At 41.4% G+C, this 12,153-nt stretch overlaps 2 protein-coding genes across 2 annotated transcripts; one reads left to right on the top strand and one right to left on the bottom strand.

Annotated features, from left to right (window-relative positions):
- Positions 1-25: 25 nt before the first annotated feature.
- Positions 26-3,671, top strand: PTPMT1 (protein tyrosine phosphatase mitochondrial 1). Its single transcript, XM_063289759.1, has 4 exons — positions 26-417; positions 1,728-1,808; positions 2,947-3,138; positions 3,363-3,671. The coding sequence occupies exons 1-4, from the start codon at positions 181-183 to the stop codon at positions 3,600-3,602; spliced, it is 750 nt and encodes a 249-aa protein (XP_063145829.1). The 5' UTR covers positions 26-180; the 3' UTR covers positions 3,603-3,671.
- Positions 3,672-3,804: 133 nt separating this feature from the next.
- Positions 3,805-12,125, bottom strand: KBTBD4 (kelch repeat and BTB domain containing 4). Its single transcript, XM_063289744.1, has 4 exons — positions 11,982-12,125; positions 9,882-10,526; positions 5,950-6,056; positions 3,805-5,294 (listed from the first exon to the last, which is right to left on the bottom strand). Exons 1-4 carry the CDS (start codon positions 11,998-12,000, stop codon positions 4,434-4,436), a joined length of 1,632 nt encoding a protein of 543 aa, XP_063145814.1. The 5' UTR covers positions 12,001-12,125; the 3' UTR covers positions 3,805-4,433.
- Between the last annotated feature and the right edge of the window lie 28 nt (positions 12,126-12,153).

Raw genomic sequence — 12,153 nt, forward strand, 5'->3', positions numbered from 1 at the left:
CAAAAGCAGAGGAAGGCGCACGCGCGGTACTTCTCTCTCTCCCCCGCCTGCGTTTACGAATGAGCGCGCTCATCTAGTCCCTCTTGCCTGCGGCGCAGGGTTCCCGTCTCTGCGGGAGGCTGATGCTGTCAGCCGCGTCGCCAAGATGCTTGTGCCCGCATCCCTTCTCCCCTGCGTGTCATGAGCTGCCCTAAAGAGTCTTCACGCCCACCTCGACGGTCCTGGGAGGCGCTGGCCGATCTGGCGATGGTGATCTCCACCGCGTTGGGCCCTGGGGCTGCCCGCCTCTTTTACTACCCGACCCTCTTGTACACGCTGGTGCGGGAGCAGCTGCCTGGCTCGCAACGGCCATGGTTCAGCCGCATCGACCGCGCCGTTGTCTTGGGCGCCCTTCCTCTGCGGGGACGCTGCCGCCAGGTACGAAACGAGAGTCCACGGGGCTCCGTGGCTGCCCCGCGGAGGCCACCCGAGTGACAGGCTAAGGGAGGCAACGGAGTTGCCTCCCTTAGCCGGTCGGGAAGTGAGAAGGAGGCGTCCTTTTCCCACAGGCTTCCAGGTCCCTTGGGCGTTTCGTGGGAAAGTATTTCGGAAGTTCTTCCGCCAGCCTTGTTGCCCGCCGCCTAAATAGCACGATGCTGCCGTGCGCTTTTCTGCAGTTCAGAAATGTAAACGGCTGCCGGGTGCCATTTGCTATGGGGGGCTGGAAGTAAGTTCCTTTGAACTGAGCGCGGCTCACTTCTGAAGACTGGTGAAACTTACAACACCCTGATGCGAATGGTGTGGTGGAAAAGTGCAAGAGTTCGCGAAAATGAAATAACGATGGAGAGGGGATTAAATACGTTTACTCCGTACGCCAGAGACCGGAAGGTGAACAGCAGTCAGGAACGAGTTTGGTTTGAAAGTCTTTCCCTGTGCAGTATATTGCCGCATTACCTCTGTGCGGAGTGGCAGTGTTAAAGAGAAACCTAGTTTTTATTGCTTCATCTAAAGAGCGAGAGAGGGATGCCAAGGCAGATTCCTTCTGAGCAGTTTCTCTCGCTGTGATGGTGCTGTCCCCATCCAGCTCTCCTACCATAAGCGTTCTTCCATGCCATAAAGGGTACCACCTCTAAGATGCTCAATTTGGGTAGGAACTGTTTTACTGCCTTAATAGACATCTCAGTTCACTCATATTTATTGAAAAGGCTGCCCAACCAAAAGCATACTTTTAAAAGATGTCTGACCTCCTATTGCCTATCTCTTCAGGCTGCATTAGTTTTTATAGCCATAGGGAGAGAGAAGTCTTAAGAGGATAGTAATACCTGCCTGAGCTGGGCAGTTGGATTGGGCGTGGTTAGTATTTGGATGGGAGACTGCTAAAGAATTCCAAGGTGTAGGCTAAACTGAAAGATGAACAAAGATTCCAAGAAAAAGGCAGTTGTAAGCCACTTCCATACTGTTGGCAAAAAACCTTGCATGGATATATCCATGTAGTCAGCAGAGGTTGAGCTTGACTCTAGAGTATCCTTATCTCTTCAGTGGAGTAAGAGAATGGGCTAGCTTAAGCCTTCTTCAGCCTGATGCCTTACAGATTTTTAGCACTGCAATTTGCCAAATTCCTAGTCAGTTTGGAGATTGGTTAAGAATTCTGGGAATTGTTATCACTACATGTGGAGAATGCAGGTTGGATGTTAAAATAAACCACATTTAGCATATTTGGACTTGTTGTGAATTGATTCTTCTTGCAGCTGGTAGAAGAAGAGAACATCCGGGGAGTGCTCACCATGAATGAAGAGTATGAGACTCGCTTCCTATGTTGCTCTCCAGAGGTGAGTTCCGCTCACATCACCACCAGTATATCACTAAGAGGGATGCAACTGACAGCCACAGTTCAACAAAATATGAACTCAAGTACAGAGCACCAGCTCTTTAAGAGGAATGAAACAATATAGTTTAATAGCTTAACATGTTTGAAATAGCAACACTGTGTACCTGACCTGTTTGCACAACACCCAAGGCTTGATTATTCTTCTCTGGTAGAGGTTTGTAAATGATAAATAATTAAGGATAGGAAAATCAAAAGGAATCCAAAAGGATTTCTCCAAGGTGGGGCAAATTAAGTTTGACATGCTGAAGGCAATCAAGGGCAAAGAAAATCCCTCAACTTCACATATACTGATGAGGTCTGAATTGGCAGGAAAAAAAATTGGAGTTGTAAGAGGTAACTCAGTGAAAATGTCAACCCAGTGTGTGGCTATTGTAAAAACAAATTCTATGCTAACACTCATTAGAAAGGGACTAAAATAATCAATGCTGAGTGCAGCTATACCTGGAATACTGTATGTACTTCTGGTCACTTAAATTCTAAACAAAGTGCATAAAAGAACAACTTACTACATAAAACTTACTGCAAGGAAGAATTAAAACACTAGGGGCTTTTTTGCTTAGAAAACATGATAGAGGCATATAAATCATGCATGATGTGGAATTTCCTTTTGTCCACCTGCATTCACTGAAATTAAGTACCAATATAATTGTATTATAGTGCCTTCTCAGTCAAAGGCAGCATCCCTTAAAATACCAGATGCTTGGTAGCAGCAGTAGCTGTGTGTCTACTGCTGTTAGGTTCCCAATTAATCTGGCTGGCTGCCACATTCAGGATTAGGCAGGACTTTTACTGATCCAAGACTTTTCGCTTTTAAGGTCCTGATCTGATTACTGTCTTAATTTACGATACTGTACTCACTCACTTCTAATAGTTACCTTCATGCTATCATCTAATGCTCCAGCCTTATTTCTTGTTAGCTCCTTTTTTGAAGTCTTCCGCAATGACCCTTTTAGATTTCATAAATTATGCTAAAATAGTCACTTGCTGTTCTAGATGGATCTTTCCTGCTATCCATCCAATAGTTCTCTTACAGTTAAGTTTCTCCTTCATTATGATTCTTATTTTTGGGTTAATTACAGGAATGGGAGGCAATGGGTGTAGAACAAATGCGTCTTAGCACTGTGGACTTGACTGGAATCCCCTCACTGGAAAATCTCCAGAAAGGTGTCAAGTTTGTACTGAAACATCGTGAACATGGAAACAGTGTCTATGTGCATTGCAAAGCTGGACGCTTTCGCAGTGCTACCATGGTTGCTGCTTATTTAATTCAGGTAAGAATTTTTTTTTAATGAACAGGTCAAAAATGGTGTGGCAAAATAGCTGATCAGGAATCAACCGTTCAAGACATGAAAAGAAAAATTTGGGATTCACTTAAATGGAAGGGACTTACAGAACTTTTTCTGCTAGATGCTTCCCAATTATAATGCTGGAATATACTACTGTAGTTTCTGAACTAGTAAATAGATGTTACATTTGGATTTTGTGGCCTCTGTAGGTCCACCAGTGGACGCCTCAGGAAGCAATTGAAGTCATTGCTAAGATTCGTCCTCATATCATTGTCCGTCGTAAACAGCTGGAGTTATTAGAGGACTTTCATAAGTCTGTAACTGATGGAAATCTTGCACTACAGCAGAAGCCGACAGATGCAAAACACCAACCATCACAGAATAAACAGAGAGAGACAAAGCCACCAAAAGATATTCAAGTTTCCCCTCTGAAAACAGCTGGTTCCTAATGTATTATTTAGGAGCAAGTTATCAGTCAGTTCGTTTCTGCAGTGGTAGAATAAAAGTTTTAATTACTGCTGTTTTCCAATCAATAGGTGAGCGTGCTTTGCCTGTTATACTGTCTCTGCTGCTTGATTACTTTAGAGTAGACACATGGGACTTCTTGATAATGCTTTTCTCTCTCAAATATAAGGTATTATGAAATCATAGTGCTGTTCCAGTAAAGGCCTTTATTGAGATTTATTCCCAAAGTTCTTACAGTATCAATAAGGGGGGTTGACACCTAGTATCAGGGTAAGGACTCAGTTCAATGGCATCAAGGGCAATTTTGCTATTCATATCAGGTGGAAATGCATTGGGCAATAGCAATAGACCCCCTCTTGTCCTAGAAAAACAAGAAATCTGTAGTATGTATTACTTAAAGTAATTCCAGCTCAGTAGGTGTCTTCTGCAGTTCTAATAAGAAGGACTTTACAAGAAATCACTTATTGGAGAGATACGTTTGAAAAATTGTTGCAAGTGCTCTAGCTCCAGATGGCCATAAAAAGAGTTCAGCTACTTAGGACTGCTGCTAGGAATGGGTTCAGGCCTTGGCTTTGGGAGCAAGAAGCTGACCAGAAGGGGAAGCAGTGCTAACAATTCAGCCACAACCCAGATTCACTAAGTGCTAGTGAAAATAAGTGTACAGCTAGGATGCTGATACTTGTGAAAAGGAAGGAGAAAACCTCTGTAAAATACTATGATCAGCCTCAAGATGACAGAGCTATAGGGATCTTTGCATCTCTCTGACCTATTGAATGTGATGTCTCCATCGTCCAGGCACTGAAATATCCCAGCTTTCAAGCCAACACAAACTGCAAATTTGTTAGTAGCACTTTGAGGCCACGGGTGACAGATACCACAGAGGTGGCTGGATTGAGTTTGAAAGTGCTGGCGTCTCCCTTTTTGTAACAGTCTCGGAAGATGTAAATGTTACCATTGCAACTGGCAATTTTCCAAGGGGATGGTACTGAACTCCAGGCATCTGCCAAGCAGAGCCGAGTGAAGCTATCCAGCAGAGGATTGTAGCACAAAAGAGAATCTCCCTGTGCTACTATGAACACCAGGTCCTTGTACACAGCAGCATGCATGCACCCTGCAAAGGGTAACACATAAGGCTTCACATAGCACTTCTCTGTATTGGTGTCATAGCACTGAATCAGCCGAGAGGGTTTAGTAAAAAAATCAGCATCATTCTCTTCACCACCCAACAAGTAAATGACACCATTGAGATTCACACCTGCAGCCCCAGACACTGCTACTTCCAGCTGGCTTGTTTCTGTCCACACATTGTCTTTTACTTTGTAGTATATGATGGCATTCGAGAGGATGTCCTGCAGTGTTTTGCCACCCAATGAATAGATTGCATCCTTGTGGAGCACAGAAACCAGAGTGTGTTGAAGCCTGTCTCGGGGCAGGGGAGCACACCATTCCCAGTCTACTGTGGTGTTGTTACACTTCCACATGCGCCGTGGGATGGATCCTCCAACGACATAGAGGTCACTGCCATGCTTGCAGGCTGCAGTGATCTGGTGACATAAGCTGTTCTGACCACTTACACTGATGGAGTCATCATCAGCGCAGTGCAGTGAGACAGCGAGGGAGTGTGTACGAGAGGACTCCTTTCCAATGAGATAGATATGAACATTCTCTCCAATTTCCTAAGGAACAAAAGGAACTTGTATTAGCCCTGCATAAATACAATCAAAAGGAAACATGGTAGTTACAAATCCCCAAAAAGACAAGCCGCAAGCAAATTAGGCTTGGGATTTTACGATATACATGAGAACCTTTTTCTATTAAAATTTCCCACATCTCTTAGCTTTGGCCTTTTATAGTCCAATGAAGGGTCAGTCTTTTATGGCCCTTTTATTTCAAACAATGAAATAAGGGGACTATGACCATACATATAACCACTTCAACAATAATAAGCCACTTCAGTCAGAACCGACTCTGAGTTGTGTACAATTCCATAAACTCAGATTAAAGCCAAAAGAAACCATAAAATCATGTGTCTAGGACTGGAAATAACAATCAAACCAACCAAGATTAAAATACTTGTCATACTTTAGAGGGACTATCCATACTGTTCCAGCCCAACCAGAACCACCAAGTATTAAAAGCTGAAGGAGAATGGAAATGTTTGTTTCGGTGAATATTACTCCAAAGGAGAGGGGCAGTGATTGAAAAGGGGCAGTGGTTGACTGTTCTCCTGCAGTTTGCAATTCCTGAGCAAAGATACACAGACAGAGTCTGCTGAACTCAATCTTATTGGGTGGGCAGATGTTATGAGATGTGGGGAGCACTTGACTCTACCTTTAAGCTTGACTGCAGTAGCTCTAAGAAACCTGCCCGCTCTTCTTTATTGAAGCCAATCCAGGTTTCTATTGCAGCTGCAGGATTCTGAGAACATGGGACCCCATCTGTATGATTTCAGAGGTAAACCAAAAAACAAACAAACTCTTGTAAAATGGCCAGAACAAGTAATCTCTTCAGATTCTTTTCCAACTTACAAGATTGACCTGCCTTTGAATGCTATAGTTCCTATTTTACAAAACCCTAGAAGCAAGAAGAATGTGCTTTACTTCCCAAGACTACCAAATGAATGTGTGACTTACCTGGGAAATGTGACTCAACACTAGCTAAAGAAGCAGATTATCTTCTCCTTGCACTCCTGTTCAAATATCAGATAGACTTTTATTTTGATTGGATAATCTGAGTTTCATACCTATTTGCTGCAATTAATAAAATTCTAACATATTACAAGATGATGCCATATTTAGGAATATTAAAAATCTTTTAAAGGAATTCATAAATATTATGCAATTTCAGTGTACTATAATGCAATACACTGTAATGCAAGTGTAATCAGATCAACTGTTAGATATAGTCCCAGTACTCAGCTTCTTAATCATCAGTATAGCAGGTTATTGCTTCTGTAGAAAAGCCTGTTTTGTTTGGCAGACCTAATTACAACTAAGAAAATCAATGGCTATAAATCAAAGTCAGCAGAAAGAGCCAGTTTGGTGTAGCTGTTAAGGCACTGGGCTAGAAACCAGGAGGCCATGAGTTCTAGTCTTGCCTTAGGGACAAAGCCAGCTGGGTGACTTTGAGCCAGTCACTTTCTCTCAGCCCTAGGAAGGAGGCAATGGCAAACCAGGTCTGAAAAACCTAGCCAAGAAAACTGCAGGGACTTGTCCAGGCAGTCTCCAAGAATCAAACATGACTGAAAGGATTAAAAAAAAAAAAAAGCCAGCAGTAAGTAGTAAGATTTCAGTTTAAGAAGGGAGTCACTAAGCTAGATAAAAGGAAAACTTTAAATGCTGCATACTTGCTATAAATTCATGTGCTGTTATTGATTGTAACATGGAGAAATTCAGTCTGTAATGTGCCAATTTACACTATTTTATGAAATATAAATATGTGAGTACTTAACATGCTATGTAGAGGGAAAAAAGCATATTGCATAACTGGTAATTGACCTCTGACCTGATTATCACTAAACTCTCTACCATTCATTCACTTCCTAGACCTCTTTTAAGATTGCAGAAAGATCAACTTTCTGTCTTTAAATCTATTTCAATCTAACAATCATTGAACAGCTGGGTTACCGTATTTTCCATGGTCACCCACTCCTCTACAAGGATTATTCTTGCATTAATAGAACCACTCTTTTCCTACCACCAAATCTGTTCAAGGCATCCTTCAGCCATTTAGAGCAAAATGAAGCTTTGGGAAGGCACAGAAGGAGCTTTGATGACTGAACAATTTATTCTATTAGTTATGTTGATTCTACTGGGCAGAAGAGACAGTTGGATAAAATCTAATGTATGCAGTTCAACTAGATATCCAGACAAATTAGCACTGATAACATAAGAATAATTCCTTTGAATAGCTGTCTTCAGAGAATGTGCTGCTTTAAAATCTCATTTTTTTCTTATTTCTTCCCAACTCAGATAGTTGCAGTTCCTAAAGTTTAATGGATATGTTATTATTTCAAGTCTCCTCTAGCTGTTAACTGAAAGCTTCTTTAGAGACATTTGATACTGTTTCCATAGTAGCCTGGTTATTAAAATAAGCTACACATATTTAAGAATCAATACATTTAGTTTTCATCTACTTTATGATGCTTTTGAAAACTTCTAACGCCCCAGCTTCCATTAGATTTTTGCATATAATATTTTATTACAATGCTTATATGCCATATTTGTAGTGATGTTTCATATAGCTAATAAAAATTAAACACAATAAAAAGAAAAATAGAGTCCTCAGAGCTCTCTGGGCTTGGTTGTTGGCTTGCAGACATTTCATTACCCAACTAGGTAACATCTGTGTGAGTAAGTGTGGAGTTTGCCCACACTCCCACCAAAATTAGCAGGGCAACTACTGTATATAAACAGGAAGCAAATCCTACATTATTTGCACTGATGATGTTACCTTGTTGGGTAATCAAACGTCTGCAAGCCAACAACCAAGCTCAGAGAGAGCCAAGGATTCCACAGTTCAACCTTGAGCTACACATACAGTATTCTCTTTGATTAAAAATAAAAATAAATAAAAATAACAAACCAACATTAAAAAAATAATTACACAGAATGATGCTAGAGAAGGTAAAACCGTGTAGTTCAGCTATTCATGTCCCAAAAACATTCTTATATGGAAGACTGCATAAAATTTTACTTAAGCCAATGAAAAGGTAAAATGAACCTCCCACACAGCAGACAGTTCCAAACTTCAGACACAGTAACAGAAAAATCCTCTGACATTCAGCTCCTCAGTTTACAATTGACCAGAGGCTTATATGATGGTCTTAATGTGAGGATAACAGAACCCTAAATCATATAAGGTTATAAAAGTCATAACAGCACCTTTATTTAGTTAATAGATAGATTTATATGGCTATCTATCTAATCAGTAGAACTCTGCAGTGAACAGACACTGTTCTGAAAACAGAACAAATAAAATAGTTTTAAAAATATAGTTGAGGCCCATGTAAAAATATCCCTGACCACATAACAATATGCACATGTTAGGCTCCACTAACATCCTGGTTGTAGGCCAGCCTCTCTCAACCTTTTCACCCTGGAGGAACCCTCAAAATATTTTTCAGGCCTCGGGGAACCCTGCACATTCAGGCTCAAATATAGGCCTCAAGTTACAAAATTATTATATTCATTTCATGTGTATGCCTGTATATATGCATTAACAGTGGTCTTAAACTACAAGTAAAAATGAAACTTAACTCTTTAATGTGAAATTGCCCGAATTTGAAATAAATTTTTAAATAAATCGTGATCTCCCAGGGAACTTGTAGTGACCTCTCATGGAACCCTGGTTGAGAAACTCTGTTCTAGGGTATTGAAAGCCACTGAGAGATAGTTCTGACTGATACACTACCCGCTTCCTGATCTTGCCAGCACAATCAACATCATCTCAGTAATATAACCTGGCCTGAAATCTGACTGAAACAGGTCCAGATGATCTGCTTCTTCGAAAGCCCTTTTGAACTGGGCCTGGAAATAACAAGAGAGCAACACCAGGCTCTAATCATCCTGAGCAGTGAATTGTTGAACAGTGAAGATTCAAAGAAAGTTCTATACAGAATGCATTTGACTTACCCAGTTGCACTGCAACTAGACAATCAACACAGAAATATGTCTTCTTTAGAAAAGGGTTATCTAGTACACCATTCATAGTTCAGCTGTCACTTGAGTAGCCAGAGTCAAAACTGTAAGGTGGTTTATTTTTTCAAGAAAAATTCTACCTCATCTACTTTAGGATGCACCTCTATTTTTAAGAACCTCCTTAAAACAGAGTTCAAACTTTGTGCAAAACTGGAATTCTTAAAGCATAGTTCACTGAATAAGAAAGAGTTGCCCAGTTCACACTTAACACAAAACCACAATGACTAGAGTCACATATTGTACTATCCCCCAAAGATCACATGGCTGTGTGCAATGTGTGAACCTAACCAATATTTCCAAGTCTCATCCAGAGCAAATGTTCCAGAAAATACAGTTGTTGATTACACTGAAAGCTGATACAAAGTGCAGGGGAAGCAACATGGAGGTGTTTCTCCTGACTTTGTATAGATTGTGTGTCAGTTTAAACAAAGCGTTATCTGTCCCAAAACAGGGCCTGAGGTAAACTTGAATTGGGTCATGGATCAAAGTAATAAATATGATACTAAAAATGTGGAGTTCAAAAGCCAACGTCATTACCACCACAGATCTTATTAAGTGACTTACCTGAGACAATGTCTGTCAGGAAACGAAGAGGAAGGTGCAGAAACTCCTCTGTTTCCTGAAGCTGTGCTAAGTATGACTTAGCACAATGTTTGGCCGCTGTGTAGAGCTCCACATCACTATGCTGATCAGCCAACCACATAATCTGCAAACAATTTCTCATTTGCACTGTTCGAGCCAAGAAACGAGAACACTCCTCAAAGAGAGCAGTTAGCTGGTACATATCTGCTGCCTCATAGGTTTCCTGCAAATAATCTGCCCTTAACTTCACGGTTCCGTGATAAATATAGTCCACCACAAGTTGAAAGACACTCTCACTAACATCTTGTAACTCAATGATGCGGTTATGTGCCTCCTTAAGGTTGGAAGTGAACATAGAACGAAAAAAACAGCTTTGAGCTGAAAGAACTAGCCGGTGCAGTTGAAATTCTTTGCCTTCTACAGAAATGGTGACATCAGCAAAGAGCTCCTCTTCAAGGCACAACTTCATAATTCCTTCAGCCACACGGCCCGAATGTGAACGATCAGTGAAAGTGTAATTCACAAAGTAATTTTCCTCAGTTGAGGAATTTCCAGTGTCCCCTGTTGAGGAACCTCCTGTCTCCTCCAATGAGTCCATGTTGTTACGGTGATTTGACCTCCAGTAATCTGAAATGGAACAGACATTGGGAATTCTTCTGGTATTTTGTATCTTAGATAAAGCAATCTAATTTTAAACATTCAATAAAATATACAAAAAACTTACAGTTTGGAAAGATCTGTATCTTACTATGCAAGAACAAGAATTAATGATTGGATACTGATTTCTGCAGTTTCTTACCCCAGGCAACTACAGCACAGAATCAATTTTTTTTTAAGCAGTATGTAATACAGTACACTTTATTTATAAGATCTCAAAAGATAAACCAGTTGTTTGGTAGTAGGTAATCAGTGAGGACCATATTTTACATGTTAAATGTACTTCCCATGTGCTTTAGTGCTTTTTAAGTTTTTTTTTAAAAAAACCTAAAAGTAGAAAATAAGTAAATACCAGAATGAAACAATGTACTCAGCCAAGTATGTTCTTAGTAGGTTCACATAACTGGTAGGAAATTTGTATTTTTTTCATAATTCTATCACATTAGAGAGATTCCAGTTACATTTTCAGTCTATAAAGTTCAATACAAAATCAAGTCCAAGAGATGCTGAATGCTATGCATATAATAATGTATGCTAAACCTCCTTGAATAAACAGTCTCAAAATAAATTATGCTTCAAAGGTGCTAGTCTGCAATCTGCCAAATATGTGCAGAAATAATTATAACTATAAACATATTTAAGCTACATCCATAGTGGGCTAAAACATGGTTGGGTACTTCGCAGCTCAGCAAATGGTGCAAATCCAATGAAGCATACTTTAATGTGTTGAGCAAACACACCTTAATGTTACATAGTACTCAAACCAGGAAGGCTGTGATTGGTTGAAGTAGCCTAAAATGTATCTAGATTTTAAAGACATTCCTTTTTCTCTTATACTGTACTATACGAAGTAGACCATGAAGAAACAGGTTATTTCTAAGAAGGAAACAGGAATGAGAGGATAATAAAGTATTGGACGGATCAGAAACGATCCAATCCGAAGCATGGTCACTTAGAAATAAGAGCCTAAGAACTCACGATCTCCAAAATACAGGACGCTTAATAAGGTTGCAGGAATTGACTACTTTCGTTCTGACGGCTGTGTGTATACGCGTACATAAACACAGACACCCACAACTAAGGCCATGAAATCAGGCTGGTCCGAGTGATTTCCTCCCCTAATTGAGCAGCGGCAGCCAATCCCATTTCTCAGCCATTCGAGCAGAAAGCTTGGATCGAACTCAATCTCGCCCGGAGTTTGCCTTCAGCATTCCGACGCTGCGCGAGAGGGGCTGCTAACGGCTCTCCCGCGGAACTGGACCGAGACGCCTGAAGGCGGCTTCGCAGCGGCGGAGCCTCTTCCCGGGGCCAGCAAGAGCCGCCCCTCCCACCTGCGGACGGCTACCGAACCTTCCCGCCCCCGCAACAGGCAGGAATGCCCCGGGGCAAAGAAACGCCCCGGCTTCGGCCAACGGCAGCTCTTACTTGCGACTCCTCCCTTCATTCCGCCGTCTCGGGATTGCACGGAGGGATCGGCTCTGAGGCACAGCAAGAGGAACTGCGCCTTCCGACTTCGGGATGAGCATTCCCGGAAGCCAGCTCCAGCGATCGTCCGAGCCGCGCGCTACTTTCATTTCCGGATCATTTTGACCGTCTG

Source organism: Candoia aspera, chromosome 1 (genome assembly GCF_035149785.1).
Source record: "Candoia aspera isolate rCanAsp1 chromosome 1, rCanAsp1.hap2, whole genome shotgun sequence".
NCBI classification, from domain to species: domain Eukaryota; kingdom Metazoa; phylum Chordata; class Lepidosauria; order Squamata; family Boidae; genus Candoia; species Candoia aspera.